Here is a 25,385-nt window from a genome sequence, read left to right on the forward strand (position 1 = left end):
TCGTCACTGGGTAGCCCGGCCTCCAACCCCGCTCCTCACGATTTGATTGGCCTGATTAAGTTTCGATTTGCAGCCTCGCAAAACGACCACAAGTGACTAGACTAGCCCGGGAGCAAATTCAATTTGCGGTCGCTAGGGGCGTCTAGAGTTCTAGGCTAGTGAAAAGCTTCTGTTTCTGTTTGTGGAGAAAAAAAAACTGTCGTTAATGATTAAAGGACTGAAGTGGAGCAACATCTGGAGCCGTCTGAGTGAACCTGGGTGCATGATTTCAGTTTCCAGAAGCATGAATAAAGAAGGAAAAGGCTCAGGAGCAAACACTCTCTCACTGCTGGACACTCAACAAACGCCAGCATGCAGGAGCCGGAAGTCTGCTGCAGTTTGGAGGGAACCGCCCTCCCAAAGCCCCAAAATAAAGCAACTTAATTGAGTTTTAAATCCAAAATCTATTTTGTATGATGAAACCACCTGTTATTTATCTATTCAACTCAATTCAATACATTTTTTATCATGTATTTTTTGTTACACAATACAAAAAGATAATCAGCAGTTTTCAGGATTACTTTTTTTTTTTTTTTTTTACTGTCAGTTGGACCAACAGTTTTCTTGTTTTCTCAGTTTTCTTTTACATAATAAAGGTTTATTATTGCTATTATATAAATGTGAAGTAATTACTTCTGAATTAATTATATTGAAAGGGAAAAAAACAGTGAACTCTTTTCTACTGTTTAAATGTTTTTATAATTCACGGGTCAAAAATGACCCATAAGACAATCTTTGTACCCTAGTGGTGTACAGCCCACATGGAAACATAAACAGAAATAAAGTCTGACTTTTTCTAATGATGGGGTCCCTTTAGGAGAAGTCAGAACATTTCAAGTTGGAAAAAGATAGTTTAAGGTATTTTTTCTACAGGAGGGTTAAACTGAAGCTGAAATAAAGAAAGAAAACACGTTTGAAGAATTTAAGCTTTAATTTATGAAATCATTCAAAAGGACAAGAAGTAAATACAAAAACATGAGCTGGTGGTCCGAAAAGGTCTGTTTAGTTAGTGCTTTAATGTTGAGGCCAACAAAGTGACCAGGAGTGTGCACGTGTGAGTGCGCACGTGTGTGTAAACACTGGCTGTGTGACGGCTTTAGTCGATGAAGCCTTCACCGAGGTTAGAAAACAGCAGCTGACCTGCTCCATGAACTCAGGCCTCGTGCACGCACACGTGCACGTGCACGCACACACGCTGTGTCAGCATGGAGTTCTTCCTCCTGCAGTCTGACAGCAGAAGGACGGTTTGTGGTCCCGGGTGTCTGAGGCATCGTTCTGCTGTCAGACTGAAGGAATTCTTCCTCTTTCAGGAACAAACTGAACTTTTCAGGCTCGAACAGAAACAAAGAAAACAAAGAGAACAAAGAGAACAAACTTCTCTGACCTGAGATTTATAAAAGTGTTCCTTCTTCAGTGCTTCTGTAACAGATCAGGTGATGCACCCCAGCACGTCGCTGCAAAGAGGAAGTGCTTTACTCGCTCTGAGGGTGGTGGAGCGGCTGGAAGCGTCCACAGCCGGTCAGACGCAGCAAAGTCAGTTTGTTAGTAAACGAGTGATGGACAGAGAGCTGGTGTGGAGCCCGAGCTGGAGGAATGAGAACACACCAGCGGCGAGGAGACGTCTCACTTCAACAAGGACATGCTGAAACAGAAAGAAAGGCGACGTTACTAAGTGTGATTAAAGGGATGCAGACGGGTTCAGGAGGCCGACTCAGAACACTTCTGGTTCCACAGCCGGGCCTGAGCTCCTTCTGTGGGCTCCTCTGGAGCCGCCGAGAGGCTGCAGGCAGAGAAAGGAACGCCTTAAAGGGAGCTGCGGTGTTTTCAACATTAAGCCTCTTTTATGAGTCGTATGCAATGTTTTAGAATTTGACATTTTGTACTGGATGTTCGTTGATATCACTCCGCCACCGCTAAGAAAATAGTGCGAGCATGAACGAGCTGCCAAATAAAACACGACAGAAGCAACTTTTCGCCACAAAATGTGATATGGATTACCAGTGCACACCAGTAACCACTCCGGTGAGTTGATGATTTTGAAAACGGACGTTTATGGTGCTTTTACGGACCTTTTAGGACATGCGTATGACTTGCCGTTCTGAAGCAGGTTGAGAAGAATCAAAATTAGGCAAATACCGGAGACAGCAGTAAACATCAAAAAAGCGGTGAGGGGGGTTCTAAAACATTGCAGACGACTCAGAAAAGAGGCTTAATGTTGAAAATACCGCAGTTCCCCTTTAACTACTTCCTGTGATGACTCACCTGAAGCCGTCTTTGTCCTGCAGGTTGAGCACCAGGCTGTCGGCGTTCAGGTACACTTTGTTCTGGGACAGCGCCACCTGCAGGTCAGAGAGGAAACAGACGGAAAGTCAGTGAGCGCGCACGCCTGGCCGAGCACAAAGGGAACGTTGTTACAGTTCAACACTGAGCCGATTCACAGCCGAGCGCGAGCTGCTGAGGCCCGCTGCTGAGGCCACGCAGGAAGCACGCCGCCACCGGAGCGCCGGGTCCCGATGACGTGAGGTCACACAGCAAACAGTCACATGCTGTTCTTAAGCTCATGGTTCAGTTTAAACTGAATAAATAAACCTTTTCCAGCAGCTTTAACACCAGCCACCAGGTTCAGGTTCAGGTTCAGGTTCAGGTTCAGGTTCAGGTTCTGGTTCTTCTAACCGTGTGACGGCACAGCTACAAACTGGGCCTGAAACTGCTGATCAATAAAGCTATAATAAAAATAAAAATCAATAAAACAGCGACAGATCAGAACCAAACCGACTCTAATCCTGCATCAGACACTTTCTCTGCTGCTTCTTCTGCTTCTTCTTCTGCAGCTTTATTTCTGGCTGAACTCATCTCTGAGGCTCAACATTTCCAAGGTCAGAGGTGAGGAGCTTCAGTTTCTGTCCTGCAACACCTCACAGAGCGATTCTTGTTCTGTTGGCGCCACCTTGTGGACGTCACCACCTCCTGCAGCTGAAGACTTTAAGGTTTAACTACATCTGTAATCAGCTGCTTAGAGACACAACTTCCCAGTTAAATATAATTTTTACCTTTCAGGTTATCCTCCATCAGCGTTTTGTATTTTCTTTGAGCATCAAACTGAAGTAGCTCAAACTAACATGTTTAAATGCGTTTTAAAAGTCTAATTTATTCTCTAATGATGTCACAGAAAGGTGCTGATCAGGCTAACGTGTCGTTTGTTGCATCTGCCTCATTCTCAGGATTTTTGGGGTCCAAACAACGCAGACGGACTCGCTTTCAGTTTACAAAGTGATGAACTGAGCCGGTCCACAGAACCAAAGGTCCAGAAAAAATGATCCCAGACTGATCCAAGAACACAGAAAGACTAAAAGAACAGTTTAAAAAGAAAAAAAAAAAAGGAAATTAACACAAAAATCTGAGAAAAACTGGCGTAACACGACATAATGCAGACTGACAGTTTAGGATGCGTTTGTGGTCATTTTGTGCGTTTGCAGAGCGGTGTGGCGAACATCGTTTCTGTTTGTTTTCCTGTTTCAGAGCTGCAGGTTCCCGACGCCACGTCAGAATAAAACAGGTTCCCGACACCACGTCAGAATAAAACAGGTTCCCGACACCACGTCAGAATAAAACAGGTTCCCGACGTCAGAATAAAACAGGTTCCCGACACCACGTCAGAATAAAACAGGTTCCCGACGCCACGTCAGAATAAAACAGGTTCCCGACGCCACGTCAGAATAAAACAGGTTCCCGACACCACGTCAGAATAAAACAGGTTCCCGACCCCACGTCAGAATAAAACAGGTTCCCGACGTCAGAATAAAACAGGTTCCCGACACCACGTCAGAATAAAACAGGTTCCCGACGTCAGAATAAAACAGGTTCCCGACCCCACGTCAGAATAAAACAGGTTCCCAACATCACGTCAGAATAAAACAGGTTCCTGACGCCACGTCAGAATAAAACAGGTTCCCGACGTCAGAATAAAACAGGTTCCCGACCCCACGTCAGAATAAAACAGGTTCCCGACGTCAGAATAAAACAGGTTCCCGACCCCACGTCAGAATAAAACAGGTTCCCGACGTCAGAATAAAACAGGTTCCCGACACCACGTCAGAATAAAACAGGTTCCCGACACCACGTCAGAATAAAACAGGTTCCCGACGCCACGTCAGAATAAAACAGGTTCCCTACACCACGTCAGAATAAAACAGGTTCCCGACGCCACGTCAGAATAAAACAGGTTCCCGACACCACGTCAGAATAAAACAGGTTCCCGACGTCAGAATAAAACAGGTTCCCTACACCACGTCAGAATAAAACAGGTTCCCGACGCCACGTCAGAATAAAACAGGTTCCCGACACCACGTCAGAATAAAACAGGTTCCCGACGTCAGAATAAAACAGGTTCCCTACACCACGTCAGAATAAAACAGGTTCCCGACGCCACGTCAGAATAAAACAGGTTCCCTACACCACGTCAGAATAAAACAGGTTCCCGACACCACGTCAGAATAAAACAGGTTCCCGACACCACGTCAGAATAAAACAGGTTCCCGACGCCACGTCAGAATAAAACAGGTTCCCTACACCACGTCAGAATAAAACAGGTTCCCTACACCACGTCAGAATAAAACAGGTTCCCGACGCCACGTCAGAATAAAACAGGTTCCCAACGTCAGAATAAAACAGGTTCCCAACGTCAGAATAAAACAGGTTCCCGACGTCAGAATAAAACAGGTTCCCGACGCCACGTCAGAATAAAACAGGTTCCCGACGCCACGTCAGAATAAAACAGGTTCCCGACGCCACGTCAGAATAAAACAGGTTCCCGACGCCACGTCAGAATAAAACAGGTTCCCGACGCCACGTCAGAATAAAACAGGTTCCCGACGCCACGTCAGAATAAAACAGGTTCCCGACACCATGTCAGAATAAAACAGGTTCCCGACGTCAGAATAAAACAGGTTCCCGACACCATGTCAGAATAAAACAGGTTCCCGACGTCAGAATAAAACAGGTTCCCGACGCCACGTCAGAATAAAACAGGTTCCCGACGTCAGAATAAAACAGGTTCCCGACACCATGTCAGAATAAAACAGGTTCCCGACGTCAGAATAAAACAGGTTCCCTACACCACGTCAGAATAAAACAGGTTCCCGACACCACGTCAGAATAAAACAGGTTCCCGACGCCACGTCAGAATAAAACAGGTTCCCGACGCCACGTCAGAATAAAACAGGTTCCCGACGCCACGTCACAATAAAACAGGTTCCCGACGCCACGTCAGAATAAAACAGGTTCCCGACGTCAGAATAAAACAGGTTCCCGACGTCAGAATAAAATAGGTTCCCGACGTCAGAATAAAACAGGTTCCTGACGCCACGTCAGAATAAAACAGGTTCCCGACGTCAGAATAAAACAGGTTCCCGACGCCACGTCACAATAAAACAGGTTCCCGACGCCACGTCAGAATAAAACAGGTTCCCGACGTCAGAATAAAACAGGTTCCCGACGTCAGAATAAAATAGGTTCCCGACGTCAGAATAAAACAGGTTCCTGACGCCACGTCAGAATAAAACAGGTTCCCGACGTCAGAATAAAACAGGTTCCTGACGCCACGTCAGAATAAAACAGGTTCCCGACGCCACGTCAGAATAAAACAGGTTCCCGACGCCACGTCAGAATAAAACAGGTTCCCGACGTCAGAATAAAACAGGTTCCCGACGCCACGTCAGAATAAAACAGGTTCCCGACGTCAGAATAAAACAGGTTCCCGACACCACGTCAGAATAAAACAGGTTCCCGACGTCAGAATAAAACAGGTTCCCGACGCCACGTCGGAATAAAACAGGTTCCCGACGTCAGAATAAAACAGGTTCCCGACGCCACGTCAGAATAAAACAGGTTCCCGACGCCACGTCAGAACAAAACAGGTTCCCGACACCACGTCAGAATAAAACAGGTTCCCGACGCCACGTCAGAATAAAACAGGTTCCCGACGCCACGTCAGAATAAAACAGGTTCCCGACGTCAGAATAAAACAGGTTCCCGACGCCACGTCAGAATAAAACAGGTTCCCGACGTCAGAATAAAACAGGTTCCCTACACCACGTCAGAATAAAACAGGTTCCCGACGCCACGTCAGAATAAAACAGGTTCCCGACGCCACGTCAGAATAAAACAGGTTCCCGACGTCAGAATAAAACAGGTTCCCGACGTCAGAATAAAACAGGTTCCCGACGCCACGTCAGAATAAAACAGGTTCCTGACACCACGTCAGAATAAAACAGGTTCCCGACGTCAGAATAAAACAGGTTCCCGACGTCAGAATAAAACAGGTTCCTGACACCACGTCAGAATAAAACAGGTTCCCGGTTCTTACCGTCTTGGCGATGCTCTGCGCCGCCCGGATCTTCCTGAGTTTCAGGTAGCCAGGGTTCTTCGTCACCGCCTGGCCCAGCTGCCACACAGAAACACAACGTTAGTGTAATAATAATAATACATAAGTTTTATATAGCGCTTTTCCAAATGCTCAAAGACGCTTTACATAAGGAACAAACAGAAAGCAGAGACAAAAACAAGACATAAACAAAAAGACAAGAGACTTTAGGCACATGGGGGGGGGGTTGTAGGTGCAAGGTTATTGAGGACTTCGTAGGTGATGAGAAGGATCTTGAAGTTGATTCGTTGTTTTATTGGAAGCCAGTGCAGTTGTTGAAGGATGGGAGTGAGTGAGCAGTCGGGCGGCCGAGTTTTGGACATATTGCCATTTTTGAAGAGCAGAGGAGGGGAGGCCATACAGGATGCTGTTGCAATAGTCGAGTCTGGAGGTGATGAAGGCATGGACGAGTGTTTGGGCAGCTGAAGGGGAGAGAGTAGGGCGAAGGCGTGCACTGTTGCGGAGGTGGAAGAAGGCTATTTTGGTAACCTGGTTTATGTGGGATTTGAAGGAGAGTGTGGGGTCCATGATGATGCCGAGATTTCTGACCAGGGGGGAGGGAGTGACGGAGTGACCATCAATGCAGAGTGAGAAATGCTGGGAGGTGGGGAGGGTGGATTTTGGGCCAAAAATTATAATTTCAGTTTCATTGCTGTTGAGTTTGAGGAAGTTGTGATTCATCCAGGCTTTGATGTCAGTTAGGCAATTGGTGAGGGTGGAGAGAACGGCAGGAGTAATGGCAGTGGTGGAGATGTATAGCTGGGTATCGTCGGCGTAACAGTGGAAGTGAAGACCATGGTGGCGGATGATGTGACCCAGTGGGAGCATGTAGAGGATGAAGAGGATTGGTCCGAGCACTGAGCCTTGGGGAACTCCGTGTGAGGGGGCGGTGAGGGAGATGTAGTGGAGTCTTTCAGACAGGTAGGAGGTGAACCAGGAGAGAGCGGAGTTAATGCCAATGGCTTGCAGACGGTTGAGGAGGATGGAGTGATTGATGGTAATATGTGTAATACCAGGAGAGTTGCTCACCTAGGAGTGATCGGCTTCAGCTGGAAGCGGGAGATCAGCTGATAGCTTTTAAGTCATAAACATTCATCTGGAAGCATCAGTTCATCATTTTCCCCATCATGGCTCAGAGCCGTTTCTTCAGCCAAGTCACAGAGTTTGAACAGACGCCCATTGTTGCTTTAACCTCAGCGTGAGCTTCTGGGGCCGATTAACAAGCCTTCAGCCTTATAATAGAAATAATAACACAGAGGAAACCTTCCAGGAGGGCAGATGGAAACTGGGGCCGATTTACATCCTCCCAACCCTGAAAATAAAAACACAAAACCAGCCGACACAAACAAAAAGAGAGAAATCATCAAACCTGTTTACAACGTCGCAGCCAAAAGTATGAGGACACGTGTTTCAGCAGGATTCTAGAGTTGCTTTAACCCCGTTGCTCACATTAATCCCGTTGCTCATCCTGTTGCTCACTTTTACCCCGTTGCTCATCCTGTTGCTCACTTTAACTCCGTTGCTCATCCCGTTGCTCACTTTAACCCCGTTGCTCATCCTGTTGCTTCTTTTTGAATCGCTCAGAGGTTGTGACAGAGTAAAGTCTCCATTTGTTTGTTTATCATTCTTCGATGCGACGCTAATCTGTTTCTCGTGGATCCAAACCGTCCATTTTTCATGTTAAACGTTACAATATCTGCACAAAAGGGATTTAATGTCTGAGAAAGTGAAAGTTTTTATGCAAAATAAACCTAAATTTAGCACTAAATGAGGTCGTTTGAGCTGTAACTTGTAGTTAGAGCAACACATTGCCCTCAGAAAGTCTTGGTGGACTCACCATCTTGGCAGCCTCAGCTTCTCCTTCAGCCTGGATGATCTTCTGCCTCTGCTCCTGCTTCGCCTTTTCTACGTAGAACTGAGCTCGCTGCGCCTCCTGCTGGGCTGCAGGGGAACAACACCGGTGAGACCAAAGCAAACGCCTGAACAGCACTTCCATGTTCATGCACACACATATCCCAGGAAGGCAGGCGGGGTTAGGGGGTCCTAGGGGGTCCTAGGGACCCCTACTGGAGGGAGGACCTTTCAGCCCAGAAAACAGTCCCCTTCACAGCCTTCAGAGCCGTTAAACAGCACCTCAGTCGGGGTTTAAAGCTTTTAAGGCGAGACACGGCAGGCAAAAACAGGGATTTTTCATGCAGTAGTCAATTTTGAGATTTTGGGCCAGTCTACTCCTTCAATATGTGTTCTTTCAACCTGCTATAAAGAAAACGTTGAAAACATAAATTAAAATGTTTATATTATTACATTTAGTTTAGTCGCGGCAGCACGTTTCGCCCGAATTTACCAAAAAGTTAGCATTCCAACGCGCCGTGCCGAGCTTCGTCTGTTTACTGAAGTCTGTCATGACCGGTATCGTTGGAAAGCTCTGAGTCTCCTGCACAATGATATGAAACCCAAATAACGGCACTTCCTTTCTATCAGAAACCAATCAGGAATGTCTAAAGGAGGATTTATAGCTAATAATAGAATCTCATTGGCTGCTGCTCGTTTCTGCTAACGTGATTCGCTCAGACGCATCACGTGGTCGACTCTCCGGAAATGCCCCATAACACCGCAGCTTTCAAAGAAAAGAAAGCAATAATTGCGCTTTGCAAGATGCAATAAAATAAAATTGGGAAGCAGCACAACTGACCATAAACTGTCGTTAGGAAACCGAGTTAATGACAGCAGCTGGTCATACATGTCGATCTTTTATTGTATTGAGCTTGTATTCTTTATTAATAAGAATATTTTATTCAATATTAGTATTACTAAGGGCCTGATTATTTATTCTGTTTTTTTTGGGGGCTTTTTATGCCTTTAATGAGAAGACAGTTGGAGAGAGACAGGAAGCAGGGGGCAGAGAGAGGGGAAAGACATGCAGCACAGGGCCGCTCGGTGCGGGACTCGAACCGGGGCCAGCTGCAGCGAGGACTATAGCCTCTGTACATGGGGCGACTGCTCAACCCACTACACCACCGACCGCCCCAATTTATTCTGTTTTTGAGCAATTGTTTCTGATAAAAATGTATTGAATTCCCCTATTTAAATCTTTGAATGCCGTTTTCTCAAAATCCATTTTTTGTATTTTTCCAGTATGAATATCTCAGCCTATGGAGCACCTACTAAGACCAAACCTTCCAGCTATACACTTAGCAGTATTCTGAAGATATTTACAGAAGGATTTGTTGATACATCATTCTTGGCCAGATTTATGTGACATTATAGTAAAAAAATATGGCGAAAATCTATGTTTTTTAGGCTATGGACAGTATATTTTGATGTCCTAGGAAATGAAAGCAGATATCCTGAAATCCCTTTGTGATTTTCTTTTCATTTTGTGTGTAAACCAAATGAAAAAAGAATATGTTCAGATCTATCTTTCGGAAATATATTCAAATGTGCATATTTTTAATGAGATGATGCCTAATTTGCATAATTAAACATACAAATTTCTAAAACTTGTAATACATTTTTTTTTCATACTTGTATAAAGTAATCAACTGAGGAAGTTTCATGGTGATATCTATCATTTTAAAATATTACCCTATTCACCTGTAGTGTCTCCCTTAACAGGGACAATTAATATGATTTAAACCCTTTCCCGACACCAACCCAACAATCCCTGAGTGGAAACATTGGAAATATTCAAGTTAAACACGTTTAATTACATAATATTAGCTCCTAACTTTAAGGATGTGCCTCCACATAAACCTAAAACCTGTCGGAGGACGAGGAAACGGTCAAACTCACCGACTTGCTTGGCCTCCACGGCGGCCGTGTACTCCCGGCTGAAGCTGAGGTCGGTGATGGCCACGTCGTCCAGGATGATGTTGAAGTCTTTGGCCCGGTCGACCAACTCCCTGCGGATCAGCAGAGAGACCTACAGAGCCGACACGGTTCAGTCAGACCAGGAGGAACCAAAGCTACTTCAGTTAGACCAGGAGGAACCAAAGCTACTTCAGTAAGACCAAGAGGAACCAAAGCTACTTCAGTTAGACCAGGAGGAACCAAAGCTACTTCAGTTAGACCAGGAGGAACCAAAGCTACTTCAGTTAGACCAGGAGGAACCAAAGCTACTTCAGTCAGACCAAGAGGAACCAAAGCTACTTCAGTTAGACCAGGAGGAACCAAAGCTACTTCAGTTAGACCAGGAGGAACCAAAGCTACTTCAGTAAGACCAGGAGGAACCAAAGCTACTTCAGTTAGACCAGGAGGAACCAAAGCTACTTCAGTCAGACCAGGAGGAACCAAAGATACTTCAGTAAGACCAGGAAGAACCAAAGCTACTTCAGTAAGACCAGGAGGAACCAAAGCTACTTCAGTTAGACCAGGAGGAACCAAAGCTACTTCAGTAAGACCAGGAAGAACCAAAGCTACTTCAGTTAGACCAGGAGGAACCAAAGCTACTTCAGTTAGACCAGGAGGAACCAAAGCTACTTCAGTTAGACCAGGAGGAACCAAAGCTACTTCAGTTAGACCAGGAGGAACCAAAGCTACTTCAGTTAGACCAGGAGGAACCAAAGCTACTTCAGTTAGAGCAGTTGGAACCAAAGCTACTTCAGTTAGACCAGGAGGAACCAAAGCTACTTCAGTAAGAGCCAGGAGGAACCAAAGCTACTTCAGTTAGACCAGGAGGAACCAAAGCTACTTCAGTCAGACCAGGAGGAACCAAAGCTACTTCAGTCAGACCAGGAGGAACCAAAGCTACTTCAGTTAGACCAGGAGGAACCAAAGCTACTTCAGTTAGACCAGGAGGAACCAAAGCTACTTCAGTTAGACCAGGAGGAACCAAAGCTACTTCAGTAAGACCAGGAGGAACCAAAGTTACTTCAGTTAGACCAGGAGGAACCAAACCAAAGCTACTTCAGTTAGACCAGCAGGAACCAAAGCTACTTCAGTTAGACCAGGAGGAACCAAAGCTACTTCAGTTAGACCAGGAGGAACCAAAGCTACTTCAGTTAGACCAGGAGGAACCAAAGCTACTTCAGTTAGACCAGGAGGAACCAAAGCTACTTCAGTTAGACCAGGAGGAACCAAAGCTACTTCAGTTAGACCAGGAGGAACCAAAGCTACTTCAGTTAGACCAGGAGGAACCAAAGCTACTTCAGTTAGAGCAGTTGGAACCAAAGCTACTTCAGTTAGACCAGGAGGAACCAAAGCTACTTCAGTAAGAGCCAGGAGGAACCAAAGCTACTTCAGTTAGACCAGGAGGAACCAAAGCTACTTCAGTCAGACCAGGAGGAACCAAAGCTACTTCAGTCAGACCAGGAGGAACCAAAGCTACTTCAGTTAGACCAGGAGGAACCAAAGCTACTTCAGTTAGACCAGGAGGAACCAAAGCTACTTCAGTTAGACCAGGAGGAACCAAAGCTACTTCAGTAAGACCAGGAGGAACCAAAGCTACTTCAGTTAGACCAGGAGGAACCAAAGCTACTTCAGTCAGACCAGGAGGAACCAAAGCTACTTCAGTAAGACCAGGAGGAACCAAAGCTACTTCAGTTAGACCAGGAGGAACCAAAGCTACTTCAGTTAGAGCCAGGAGGAACCAAAGCTACTTCAGTTAGACCAGGAGGAACCAAAGCTACTTCAGTTAGACCAGGAGGAACCAAAGCTACTTCAGTTAGACCAGGAGGAACCAAAGATACTTCAGTAAGACCAGGAGGAACCAAAGCAACTTCAGTTAGACCAGGAGGAACCAAAGCTACTTCAGTTAGACCAGGAGGAACCAAAGCTACTTCAGTTAGACCAGGAGGAACCAAAGCTACTTCAGTTAGAGCCAGGAGGAACCAAAGCTACTTCAGTCAGACCAGGAGGAACCAAAGCTACTTCAGTTAGACCAGGAAGAACCAAAGCTACTTCAGTTAGACCAGGAGGAACCAAAGCTACTTCAGTTAGACCAGGAGGAACCAAAGCTACTTCAGTTAGACCAGGAGGAACCAAAGCTACTTCAGTCAGACCAGGAGGAACCAAAGCTACTTCAGTTAGACCAGGAGGAACCAAAGCTACTTCAGTTAGACCAGGAGGAACCAAAGCTACTTCAGCTAGACCAGGAGGAACCAAAGATACTTCAGTCAGACCAGGAGGAACCAAAGCTACTTCAGTCAGACCAGGAGGAACCAAAGCTACTTCAGTTAGAGCCAGGAGGAACCAAAGCTACTTCAGTCAGACCAGGAGGAACCAAAGCTACTTCAGTCAGACCAGGAGGAACCAAAGCTACTTCAGTTAGAGCCAGGAGGAACCAAAGCTACTTCAGTTAGACCAGGAGGAACCAAAGCTACTTCAGTAAGACCAGGAGGAACCAAAGCTACTTCAGTCAGACCAGGAGGAACCAAAGCTACTTCAGCTAGACCAGGAGGAACCAAAGCTACTTCAGTTAGACCAGGAGGAACCAAAGCTACTTCAGTTAGACCAGGAAGAACCAAAGCTACTTCAGTTAGACCAGGAGGAACCAAAGCTACTTCAGTTAGACCAGGAGGAACCAAAGCTACTTCAGTTAGACCAGGAGGAACCAAAGCTACTTCAGTCAGACCAGGAGGAACCAAAGCTACTTCAGTTAGACCAGGAGGAACCAAAGCTACTTCAGCTAGACCAGGAGGAACCAAAGCTACTTCAGTTAGACCAGGAAGAACCAAAGCTACTTCAGTTAGACCAGGAGGAACCAAAGCTACTTCAGCTAGACCAGGAGGAACCAAAGCTACTTCAGTTAGACCAGGAGGAACCAAAGCTACTTCAGTTAGACCAGGAGGAACCAAAGCTACTTCAGCTAGACCAGGAGGAACCAAAGCTACTTCAGTTAGACCAGGAGGAACCAAAGCTACTTCAGTTAGACCAGGAGGAACCAAAGCTACTTCAGTTAGAGCCAGGAGGAACCAAAGCTACTTCAGTTAGAGCAGGAGGAACCAAAGCTACTTCAGTTAGACCAGCAGGAACCAAAGCTACTTCAGTTAGAGCCAGGAGGAACCAAAGCTACTTCAGTCAGACCAGGAGGAACCAAAGCTACTTCAGTTAGAGCCAGGAGGAACCAAAGCTACTTCAGTTACACCAGGAGGAACCAAAGCTACTTCAGTAAGACCAGGAGGAACCAAAGCTACTTCAGTTAGAGCCAGGAGGAACCAAAGCTACTTCAGTTAGACCAGGAGGAACCAAAGCTACTTCAGCTAGACCAGGAGGAACCAAAGCTACTTCAGTCAGACCAGGAGGAACCAAAGCTACTTCAGTTAGACCAGGAGGAACCAAAGCTACTTCAGTAAGACCAGGAGGAACCAAAGCAGGTTGTTGTGGATGAGAGAACTAAAATAATCAGTAATAAACACATTGATCTGATCCTGTGTTCATAAGAGTATTAAGAAATGTCCCTTTAAGGTGCATTCAGCACACAGAGAAAGGGATTACTTCCTGTTAGCTGGATGAGCTAATGATGCTAATGATGCTAATGACCGTATTCGCTTCCTCATCAGTTTACTGGAACATTTCGGATATGATGACACTTTAATTCAGATAATCCCCGTCTGCCATCTAGTGGTCGGGAGTGGAAACAGGATCTGATGTGTTGTGAGTGTAAAGGAATTTTATTATCTTGTTAATTGCATTGTCGATCTAACATGCAACGTGAATAAGTGTGAAAGCATTGTGTAGCCTTTTAAATGTATTATAATCAGTGTGGAACATATGTCTTCATGGGTTGAACTCTCTTTGGCCGACCTGGAAAGGCAGGAGACGTAACGACTGCTATTTCTCTCATCTGTTATCACATGCGCACACACATCCTGTGTCCGTTCAACAGTCCGTTCCAAGGAGCAGTTAGTGTCATACTAGCCTGTATAAGACCGGTTTTAAGCCCACTTTAGTTAGAGAAAGATCTCTCTCCATGTTCAGTAGTGAGCATGTTCAATAAATCTATGAAGGCCGCAACGACTTTGTTAAATTCTTCCACTGTGCATTGAAAATTCCTCGACATGAGGGAGTTTGAACACGTTTAATTCAGTGTGTTGGTGCTGAAACTGTTAGCATCCGCTTGCACTTTACTGGTTTTACTAAAAGATGCAATAAGATGGTAGCCTGGCTGACGCTTCCACATCTCGATGAGATGGTCTGGGAACTAGGTGTGCATTTTCTCGTATTTGAGGCGTGGTTTACGAATGCCTAGAGCCGTTTATTGGGCGCTACGAATGTCTATCAAATGGCGTCTGGTTCTTCCCATGCTGCTTTGCGCACGATTCATAGCCAATTGTATCACTTATACCAGATGACGACAGAAATTCGACGAGGAAGAAGAAGAAAAAAAGTAAAATAAAAGTAAACTTGCGCTCTAAGCTACTTAAAACACTTTCTAAGTCTGCATTGAACGGTAACGTTGTGTCCGCTGCCATGTTGGATTAACATTCTACAAGCTTCGATGTTGCGCATAGACGTCGTCATCGTCTTGCTGCCGTTCTGTGATTGGTTCCCAAATTCAGGCAAAAATAAGGGCGGTGGTTTCCAGGCTGACTTTGCAGTGAGAATGAAATCGCGAGCAAAGCAGCATGGGAATTCCCAGGCTAATAAGATGGAGCATCTGGGACCATCTGAGCTCCACCCCCAGCAGAGATTGAACCCCCAGCAGAGATTGAACCCCCGAACACCAACCCGGCCTGTTGTGCACAGCCTCGTACCTGCGCCCTCTGAGTGATGAGCTGCGAGGCGTTGAACTTGGCCACCACGCTCTTCAGCACCTCGTTGACGATGGAGGGCAACACGCGCTCGTCGTAGTCTTGCCCCAGCTGCTGGTAGAGGAGGGGCAGGTTGGCCGCCAGCGGCCGGGACAGAACCCTCAGCGTCAGGCTCACCATCTGCAGGTCTGAGAGCAGAGAAGGCCGTCACTCGTGTTTTATTCTTCTTCTCAGAGGGAACAAACTATCCACCTTTAGATCAACAGCTTCACGGGATCATCTTCAGCTACAGCTTTGCTTTACTTTCACAGAACCAGAAGACCGTCTGACCTTTGCTTCCCGTGAGGGACGAGATCTTCCTGGGGCGGGCCCGGATGTCGTAGATGATGGGGTACTGGATCCAGGGAATCCTGAGGAGGAGAACACAGCTGGTCAGCAGAAAGACCGACCCACAAACCCAACATCCACCCGGCTGCTTCTTCTCTGCTTCTCACAGACGGAGAAAAACAGGCATTTAGTTTGAGTCCAAACAAAGAGCCGCTTCCAGTGAATGAGACAGCAGCAAATCCCCCAAAGTTCTGCCGACCTCCGTCAACGAGTTGATGTCATACAGGTGCCTGTACTGGATTCTAATGTGTCCGTCCTGTTTGTTGTTCTCCGCACACATTTGGTCTGGTGCACGACTACGGGGCAACAAACAACAGACGGAGGAAAAGTTCAGGAGGCTCGCCTCCTTCAGCCTGCAGAGCTGAAATAAAACGCTCATATACCGCAGGGACGGTATAACAGAAAATTTTAGTGCTTTTGAAACCTTGACTTGACCTTGAAAGCGGTAACCGGCCCATGCCGAGTCTGACAGCTGGACTTCCTCATGAAGGAACATCATCAGGGAGTCACAGAACAGACCAGAGCTGCAGCTTTTGATTGGGCGACTGAGTCCTTGTGGAGCAGAAAGTGTTCTGCTCCACAAGGACTAGAATAAAATAAAATAGAATAGAAAAAAAAAAACTGTATAAAAATAAAATTAAATAGAATATATACAAATATAATAATATATAAAAATAAAATAGAATAGAATATATACAAATATAATAATATATAAAAATAAAATAAAATATATACAAATATAATAATATATAAAAATAAAATAGAAAAAAACCTGTAGAATAGAATTCTACAGTTCTCTGTTTAGCTTTCAGAGACCGGAGTTCAGGGGTAAACCTGGGGGGAGGGGGGGTTAAACATTGGCTGAACATTAAATGAGACGGTCAGTTATGGTGAGTTCATCAGCTGAGCAGCTGGAGCTGAGAGCAGGACAGCAGGAGCTCCATGGGGGGAGAAGTCGGTGCACTGATGGACTGAAACTCTCTGGGATGATGAAAAGCCTCCAGTGAGAGGCTGTCCATAAGACCCCCAAACATGTTACAGTTGGGGGGAGAGTGGAAAGGTGGGTGACGAGCGGCGGACCAAAACGAGTCGACAGCTGTGGAATCATGGAGATGGAGAAACCGGCGAGAGCCAAGGTGGGTTCATCTCCGGTGAAGTTAGGGGGAAACTGGAACTGTTGCTGCTCCAGGTCGGTCACACAGGGAGACGAATGATCAAACACCAAGAAGTGAGAGAACTGAAGGATTTAACTCTGGCTTTAGTGCAATAACAGCCCAAACTGTGGTAAAGCCGTTTAAACACTTAAAGGTGAGACGAGGCAGGAAGTCGGGCCCCTGAACAGGAAGTGTGAGGAAGACGTTAAAAATCTGACATTTCTGTGATAATCATGTGAAAAACGGGTCAGAACGTCGGCCTGAACAGACGAAGCTTCTGACCAGAGAGAGAAAAGTCTGACCATCAAAAGCAGTCGTGAGGAAAGAGAACCAGCGAGCTCGACCCTGCAGAGAGAAGAAGAAGAAGAAGAAGAAGAAGCTGACCTGACGTGGAGTCCCTCAGAGAGCACCGTGTCCATCTGCATCCCCCCGAACCTGTTGAAGACGATGGCTCGCTGTCCTCCTTCAACTGAACCCAGAACAGAGAGAACCGGGAACATGTTACACCAACGGCACTACGGATGTAAACCGTTAATCGACTATCGATTAATTGTCGATAAGAATTTACTCGACTAGATTACATTAATTGTCGACTGATTGAACATTGTAATCTGAGACGTGACCCGAGATTCTCGACCTGACACAAACTTGAGGCGGTCAAAACGGAGTGGAGTGTGGGAGCATTTTAGATTAATTAAAGGCGGGGTAGGGGATCTTTTTCTGGAACATTTTTTTACATATTGCTTGAAATACTCTTCACACCCCCATTGCAACCAATTAATTAAAAGTTTTGACACAAATATGAAAAGTTTTAGTGGCCTCTAGAACGTACAATCTAGGAAAAACAGTATCCAATCATTGTGAACGGACCGTTAACGATGATTGGATTCTGATGCGTCTATCAAACTGCAATCTGCTCCTCCCTCCCCCCCCCCCCCCGTGTGCGTACCCTGCTCCGTGAACGAATTACGCGTCCAGAAGCTTGGCAGGAAGCTAAACTAGAGCCAGCTTGGCTAGCACCTAGCATTATTAAACGTATAGGTAGCATATACTAAATACTAAATACGGCAACGATCGATGCTTGCTGTCAGAACAGCGCTCGTGCACCTTCGTGCGCGTTCATGTACTCTAGAGGCGTGGCTTCGGGGGGAAAGTGAAGAAAAGGGTTGGGACTTACCGGTGTATTTTCAAAATGCAGCTTCGCTGGACTCAAAATCCAGGATCTCCTACCCTACCTTTAATGATGAAAAAGACGCACAATGCAAACTCTGCGGTGCTACTTTGAAATCAACAGCTCTACAAGTTCGTTAAGATACCACCTGAACAACTTGCATGAGGAAAGCAGAGGGCATTACTCAGAGAATTTGCGGGATGATTGAAAGAGAGATGATGCCAGTTAGCACCACGAGGGCGAGGGATTCCGGGAGCTAACACAATTCATGGAGCCAGGATATAATATCCCTTCGCGAGCGACCGTAACTTCCCGCTTGGAAGCACGCAACGAAAACAAGGCTAAGCTAAAAACATGTTTGTCCGCGGCTAATGTGGCTCTGACAACGGATTGGCTAGGCTAGGCCTACCCATATTGTTTAGATTTCTATTTAAATTTTAGTTTATTTTGCTTAATGTTTCACATGCAACAGGTGAGCCGGTGCACAATTATTCTTTTTGTATTTTAATTTTCTGTGCATAATTTATTTTGTTAAACTACATAAATGCCATTATCTGCACAGTATCCTAACTGGTACAATAAAACATCAATTGTGCAATATAACAATGCATTTTCACTCAGTAAATAAGTAATATTTTGCTTTTCATGTTAAAGACACTATTGATACCGTGAGAAATTTACATTCTCAGGAAAAAAGCCGCTTTTCAGTTACTCGATCGATAAGGTCAATCAACTAATGATTAATGAATTGATCGATAATTTGCATCCCTAAACGGGACTGAAAACCAAACCCAGACTCACTGTCTTCTGTCAGCCTGTTTTAACCTGTTTTACCACTAAAGTCTCAGTTTATCAGAGTTCAGATCGTCTGTGATCATGTTCTGCTGCTTACAACTGTACAAACTGCCTTATTCTGTGTTTACATTCATCTTTGACCATGTTTCCATGGATGTGTGTAAAGAAACGAGGGCTGGATCGAGACGTTTCTTGATCCATCAGAACTGAAATGTCCTCACGGTTCAAATCTTTCCTCAGAGAAACCCGTCTTTACTCGTTGCTTCCATCAGAAATCAGATGACAGAGCATCAGACACGCAGGAGCGTGGTGCAACAAGCAGGAAATCACCTGTGTATGTGGCCTCCTTCAGTCCATAGGCCACAGCTCCGGCTCCGATCAGCAGCTTCACGCCGGTTCCTGCACCTCGAGGTCCGGACGACATCCTGCCGGCGATCTGCCGCAGCTGCTGGAGGAAACCCTGAAAACACCAGCGTCACGGTTTCAGTGGAGACCCAGACGGACACAACGCACACTGTTCAGGCCAGAGAAAACAGAGCTGTTCTGCTCTGTGGGGGTCAGACTCATCATTACACAAACAAGACACTGCGACCTTCACCCGGGTGGGGGCTGACACCTCCACACAAACCTCACAAGGACTCTGAGCACAAACACAATCCAAACCTCTTTCAAACTCAACTGTATTGATGCACACACGTGGAAATAACTGATCAGCTGATCTGAAATGTTAAAATCTGATCTGAAATGTTAAAATCTGACCTTAAATTCGGCTGAAAAACAAATCTGAAAATGCAAATGTCCGGAACAGAATATCAGCATTTTGCCTAAACATGCCACTTTTATTAGTCTCATCAGCTTCTGAAGCATCAGCACTTTGAGGAGCTTTTTAGTCCAAAATAAGCTTTTACAGTACTTTATCTATATGACGAATTAAAGAGAGGCTATTGGAGGTTTCGATGAAGAATAATAGAAGTGACTTAAACCGCCAACTTAACGGGAAATGTGCGAATGCTCCTTAAATTAATAGACTTTTAAACGGAGTCTGGGATTCCTGCGAAACTTCCAGGAAAGTTTGAAAATATCACACAAGACTCTTCATCAAAGAAGCAAAACAGTTTAAAGCACCTGTTTTAAAAGTTATTTTAACTTTAACCGTTTGTTTTTATCCTTTAAGTTACCTGTTTATAACACATGTTACAGCTAGCTTACGTCAGCTCCAGCCGGACTCACGTGAAAACTTTTAAAAACCTTTAAAACGCAGATGTCACGCGGCAGCCTGCAAAGAGCGGGAAACTACAGAGTGGCTCTAACCACCGGAAGAAGAAAATGTGACAAAAACTCATTTAAAAAGTGGATTTAAAGCAAAAGCGGAGCTCACCCCAACATCCTTGTTTGCCATGCTGTCCTCTCCGACTGTTAGAAAACCAAGTGAAGAAGGTCACGGGTGATGACGTGTTTCCGGGTGCGCGGGGTACCATGGGAAATGTAGGATTAGTGACTCCGGCCGATTATTCTCTGTTTACTTTAAAAATGTACAGATTTCAGGTTACTTTTCATTAAATGTTATTGTTAAATGATAAAATTAAAAGTCAAATATCAACAGATACACAAACAGAGATTCTGAGTGATGTTGAAGCTGCCTTTAAAGTGTCCTGATCAACAGTTTTCCAGCTTTCTGAGTTTTTCAGAGTTTTTCTTTGGACATTTTCTGCTTTTTCACTCATTTTCAGTCCATTTTTTTCTTCATTAAGCCACTTCCTGCCTGAATGCTATGAAGCATTCAGGCAGGAAAAAGGCTCCTAACTCAAGGGATGAACCAGTGTGGTGTTACACAGAACAGACAACTTAGCAAAGAAGCCGTTTTAAACTGGATCTAGGCACTTTGTTCCCAGCAGCAATAAGGCTTTTTAACAGTGACTGCTGAGTTCTTCTCAAATCGATTGATTGATTTTTTTAATTTATTTGTTTATTTAGTCATTTATTATTATTATTAGTTAGTGGTAGTATTTTTTTTTACAAGAATTGGTATTATTATTGTTGTTGTTAATACAATCATTGTAAATATTTAAAAACATGTTGAGCTACTTGACTAATTTGAATTTCCCCCATTGGGGGATGAATAAAGTATTTTTCTATTCTATTCTATTTTAACCCTAATCCCTGATAGGGGACATTTTTCCTCCACTTGGGGTGTACTTGGAAATAGTGATACTCATCATATTTGGTCCAGTTGTGCAACTTTGACTATTTTTTCGAATTTCAAACACACATCATATACAATGCAATTTTTCATTGTGTAGACAAAAAACTCCTTAATTTCTAAAAAAAGGTACATTTTTGTCCCCTTTTAAAACTACCTCAAAATATCATATATTAATATTTTTTCACTTTTTTTTCATAAATATTTTATTCCGCTTCAGTTCTGATCATAACTACCAAGTTTTAAATTATTAAAAAAAAATGAACCCTTTAGATGCCAATTTGAACTTTTTAGCCCAAATTTGAAGCCTTTAGGTGCCAGTATTTTCAAAATATGGAATGCAAAGTGGAATTATTGAGTAGGGATAATTATGGTCTGGGATATATCAATGATTAGCAACAACATTGATTTTTAGGGATTTTTAATTTTTTTGCAACAGCAGGCAGCAGGAGGTAACAGCAGGCAGCAGGAGGTATCAGGAGGTAACAGCAGGCAGCAGGCAACAGGAGGCAGCAGGAGGCAGCAGGAGGAAACAGGAGGCAACAGCAGGAAACAGAAGGCAGCAGGAGGCAGCAGGAGGAAACAGGAGGCAACAGCAGGAAACAGAAGGCAGCAGGAGGCAGCAGGAGGAAACAGGAGGCAACAGCAGGAAACAGAAGGCAGCAGGAGGCAGCAGGAGGAAACAGGAGGCAACAGCAGGAAACAGAAGGCAGCAGGAGGCAGCAGGAAGTATCAGGAGGTAACAGCAGGCAGCAGGCAACAGCAGGCAACAGGAGGCAGCAGGAGGCAGCAGGAGGCAGCAGGAGGTATCAGGAGGTAACAGCAGGCAACAGGAAGCAGCAGGAGGCAGCAGGAGGTATCAGGAGGTAACAGCAGGCAGCAGGAGGCAGCAGGAGGCAGCAGGAGGTAACAGCAGGCAACAGGAGGCAGCAGGAGGCAGTAGGAGGTAACAGCAGACAGCAGGAGGCAGCAGGAGGCAGCAGGAGGTAACAACAGGCAGCAGGAGGCAGCAGGAGGTAAAAGCAGGCAGCAGGAGGCAGCAGGAGGCAGCAGGAGGTAACAGCAGGCAACAGGAGGCAGCAGGAGGCCGCAGGAGGTAAAAGCAGGCAACAGCAGGCAGCAGGAGGAAACAGGAGGCAGCAGGAGGAAACAGGAGGTAACAACAGAGCAGCAGGAGGCAGCAGGAGGTAACAGCAGGCAGCAGGAGGCAGCAGGAGGCAGCAGGAGGCAGCAGGAGGTAACAGCAGGCAGCAGGAGGCAGCAGGAGGTAACAGCAGGCAGCAGGAGGCAGCAGGAGGCAGCAGGAGGCAGCAGGAGGTAACAGCAGGCAACAGGAGGCAGCAGGAGGCAGCAGGAGGAAGCAGGAGGTAAAAGCAGGCAGCAGGAGGCAGCAGGAGGTAAAAGCAGGCAGCAGGAGGCAGCAAGAGGTAAAAGCAGGCAGCAGGAGGCAGCAGGAGGTAAAAGCAGGCAGCAGGAGGCAGCAGGAGGCAGCAGGAGGCAGCAGGAGGTAGCAGGAGGTAACAGCAGGCAACAGGAGGCAGCAGGAGGCAGCAGGAGGAAGCAGGAGGCAGCAGGAGGAAACAGGAGGCAGCAGGAGGAAACAGGAGGTAACAACAGAGCAGCAGGAGGCAGCAGGATGCAGCAGGAGGCAGCAGGAGGCAGTAGGAGGTAACAGCAGACAGCAGGAGGCAGAAGGAGGCAGCAGGAGGTAACAGGAGGTAACAACATGCAGCAGGAGGCAGCAGGAGGCAGCAGGAGGTAAAAGCAGGCAGCAGGAGGCAGCAGGAGGCAGCAGGAGGTAACAGCAGGCAACAGGAGGAAGTAGGAGGCAGCAGGAGGTAACAGCAGGCAACAGCAGGCAACAGGAGGCAGCAGGAGGTATCAGGAGGTAACAGCAGGCAGCAGGGGGAAGCAGGAGGTAACAGCAGGCAGCAGGAGGCAGCAGGAGGCAGCAGGAGGCAGTAGGAGGTAACAGCAGACAGCAGGAGGCAGCAGGAGGCAGCAGGAGGTAACAGAAGGTAACAACAGGCAGCAGGAGGCAGCAGGAGGTAAAAGCAGGCAGCAGGAGGCAGCAGGAGGCAGCAGGAGGCAGCAGGAGGCAGCAGGAGGTAACAGCAGGCAACAGCAGGCAGCAGGAGGCAGCAGGAGGTAACAGCAGGCAGCAGGAGGCAGCAGGAGGCAGCAGGAGGTAACAGCAGGCAACAGCAGGCAGCAGGAGGCAGCAGGAGGTAACAGCAGGCAGCAGGAGGCAGCAGGAGGCAGCAGGAGGCAGCAGGAGGTAACAGCAGGCAGCAGGAGGAAACAGGAGGTAACAACAGAGCAGCAGGAGGCAGCAGGAGGTAACAGCAGGCAGCAGGAGGCAGCAGGAGGTAACAGCAGGCAGCAGGAGGCAGCAGGAGGCAGCAGGAGGCAGCAGGAGGTAACAGCAGGCAGCAGGAGGCAGCAGGAGGCAGCAGGAGGTAACAGCAGGCAACAGCAGGCAGCAGGAGGCAGCAGGAGGTAACAGCAGGCAGCAGGAGGCAGCAGGAGGCAGCAGGAGGCAGCAGGAGGCAGCAGGAGGCAGCAGGAGGTAACAGCAGGCAGCGGGAGGCAGCAGTAGGTAACAGCAGGCAGCAGGAGGCAGCAGCAGGTAACAGGAGGTAACAGGAGGCAGCAGGAAAAAGCAGGAGGTAACAGAAGGCAGCAGGAGGCAGCAGTAGGTATCAGGAGGTAACAGCAGGCAGCAGGAGGCAGCAGGAGGTAAAAGCAGGCAGCAGGAGGCAGCAGGAGGCAGCAGGAGGTAACAGCAGGCAGCAGGAGGCAGCAGGAGGTAAAAGCAGGCAGCAGGAGGCAGCAGTAGGTATCAGGAGGTAACAGCAGGCAGCAGGAGGCAGCAGTAGGTATCAGGAGGTAACAGCAGGCAGCAGGAGGCAGCAGGAGGCAGCAGGAGGTAAAAGCAGGCAGCAGGAGGCAGCAGGAGCCAGCAGGAGGTAACAGCAGGCAGCAGGAGAAAGCAGGAGGAAGCAGGAGGTAACAGCAGGCAGCAGGAGGCAGCAGGAGGCAGCAGGAGGCAGCAGGAGGTAACAACAGAGCAGCAGGATGCAGCAGGAGGTAACAACAGGCAACAGCAGGCAACAGGAGGCAGCAGGAGGCAGCAGGAGGTAACAGCAGGCAACAGCAGGCAACAGGAGGCAGCAGGAGGCAGCAGGAGGTATCAGGAGGTAACAGCAGGCAGCAGGGGGAAGCAGGAGGTAACAGCAGGCAGCAGGAGGCAGCAGGAGGTAACAGCAGGCAGCAGGAGGCAGCAGGAGGCAGCAGGAGGTAACAGCAGGCAGCAGGAGGTAACAGGAGGCAGCAGGAGGCAGCAGGAGGTAACAGCAGGCAGCAGGAGGTAACAGGAGGCAGTAGGAGGCAGCAGGAGGTAACAGCAGGCAGCAGGAGGTAACTGGAGGCAGCAGGAGGTATCAGGAGGCAGCAGGAGGCAGCAGGAGGTAGCAGGAGGTAACAGCAGGCAGCAGGAGGTAACAGGAGGCAGCAGGAGGTATCAGGAGGTATCAGGAGGCAGCAGGAGGCAGCAGGAGGTAGCAGGAGGTAGCAGGAGGTAGCAGGAGGTATCAGGAGGTATCAGGAGGCAGCAGGAGGCAACAGGAGGTATCAGGAGGTATCAGGAGGCAGCAGGAGGCAGCAGAAGGCAGCAGGAGGCAGCAGGAGGCAGCAGGAGGCAGCAGGAGGTATCAGGAGGCAGCAGGAGGCAGCAGGAGGTATCAGGAGGCAGCAGGAGGTATCAGGAGGTATCAGGAGGCAACAGGAGGTATCAGGAGGCAACAGGAGGCAGCAGGAGGCAGCAGGAGGCAGCAGGAGGTAACAGCAGGCAACAGCAGGCAACAGGAGGCAGCAGGAGGCAGCAGGAGGTAACAGCAGGCAGCAGGAGGCAGCAGGAGGTAACAGCAGGCAGCAGGAGGTAACAGGAGGCAGCAGGAGGCAGCAGGAGGTAACAGCAGGCAGCAGGAGGTAACTGGAGGCAGCAGGAGGTATCAGGAGGCAGCAGGAGACAGCAGGAGGTAGCAGGAGGTAACAGCAGGCAGCAGGAGGTAACAGGAGGCAGCAGGAGGTATCACGAGGTATCAGGAGGCAGCAGGAGGCAGCAGGAGGTAGCAGGAGGTAGCAGGAGGTATCAGGAGGTATCAGGAGGCAGCAGGAGGCAGCAGGAGGTATCAGGAGGTATCAGGAGGCAGCAGGAGGCAGCAGAAGGCAGCAGGAGGCAGCAGGAGGTATCAGGAGGCAGCAGAAGGCAGCAGGAGGTAGCTTCCACACAAAATCGGTTGCTTTGTCAGTAGAGTTTTGTGCGGTCCAGTGTCGGTGATCCAGTTCCTGAGAAGTCGCAGGTTTGAGCAGGATGCATTCGGTTGAAACGTTAAAATGAACTCAATTTGCTGCTCAGTGGTTAAAATAGAAAGCGTGCACTGCAGCGCTGATGTCACAGGGCGGAATGTTAACGTTAAGATAAAACAAGGTAAAAGTATCATGTTTCCATTTCTCAGCTGGTTCC

General features: G+C 47.2%; 1 protein-coding gene across 2 annotated transcripts; it reads right to left on the bottom strand.

The window, feature by feature from the left end:
* Positions 1-951: 951 nt before the first annotated feature.
* LOC142398555 (prohibitin-2-like) lies at positions 952-20,085 on the bottom strand. Of its 2 annotated transcripts, XM_075482597.1 has the most exons (10): positions 20,036-20,085; positions 18,988-19,117; positions 17,076-17,160; positions 15,481-15,560; positions 15,154-15,338; positions 10,253-10,382; positions 8,298-8,401; positions 6,404-6,481; positions 2,302-2,378; positions 952-1,681 (listed from the first exon to the last, which is right to left on the bottom strand). In XM_075482597.1, exons 1-10 carry the CDS (start codon positions 20,054-20,056, stop codon positions 1,663-1,665), a joined length of 909 nt encoding a protein of 302 aa, XP_075338712.1. In that variant the 5' UTR covers positions 20,057-20,085; the 3' UTR covers positions 952-1,662. The 2 variants fall into 2 exon arrangements, with proteins under 2 accessions (XP_075338712.1, XP_075338713.1); XM_075482598.1 differs by lacking the exons at positions 952-1,681; positions 2,302-2,378; positions 6,404-6,481 and adding an exon at positions 6,488-7,772.
* Positions 20,086-25,385: the final 5,300 nt, after the last annotated feature.

The sequence above is a fragment of the Odontesthes bonariensis genome, chromosome 14 (genome assembly GCF_027942865.1).
Source record: "Odontesthes bonariensis isolate fOdoBon6 chromosome 14, fOdoBon6.hap1, whole genome shotgun sequence".
NCBI classification, from domain to species: domain Eukaryota; kingdom Metazoa; phylum Chordata; class Actinopteri; order Atheriniformes; family Atherinopsidae; genus Odontesthes; species Odontesthes bonariensis.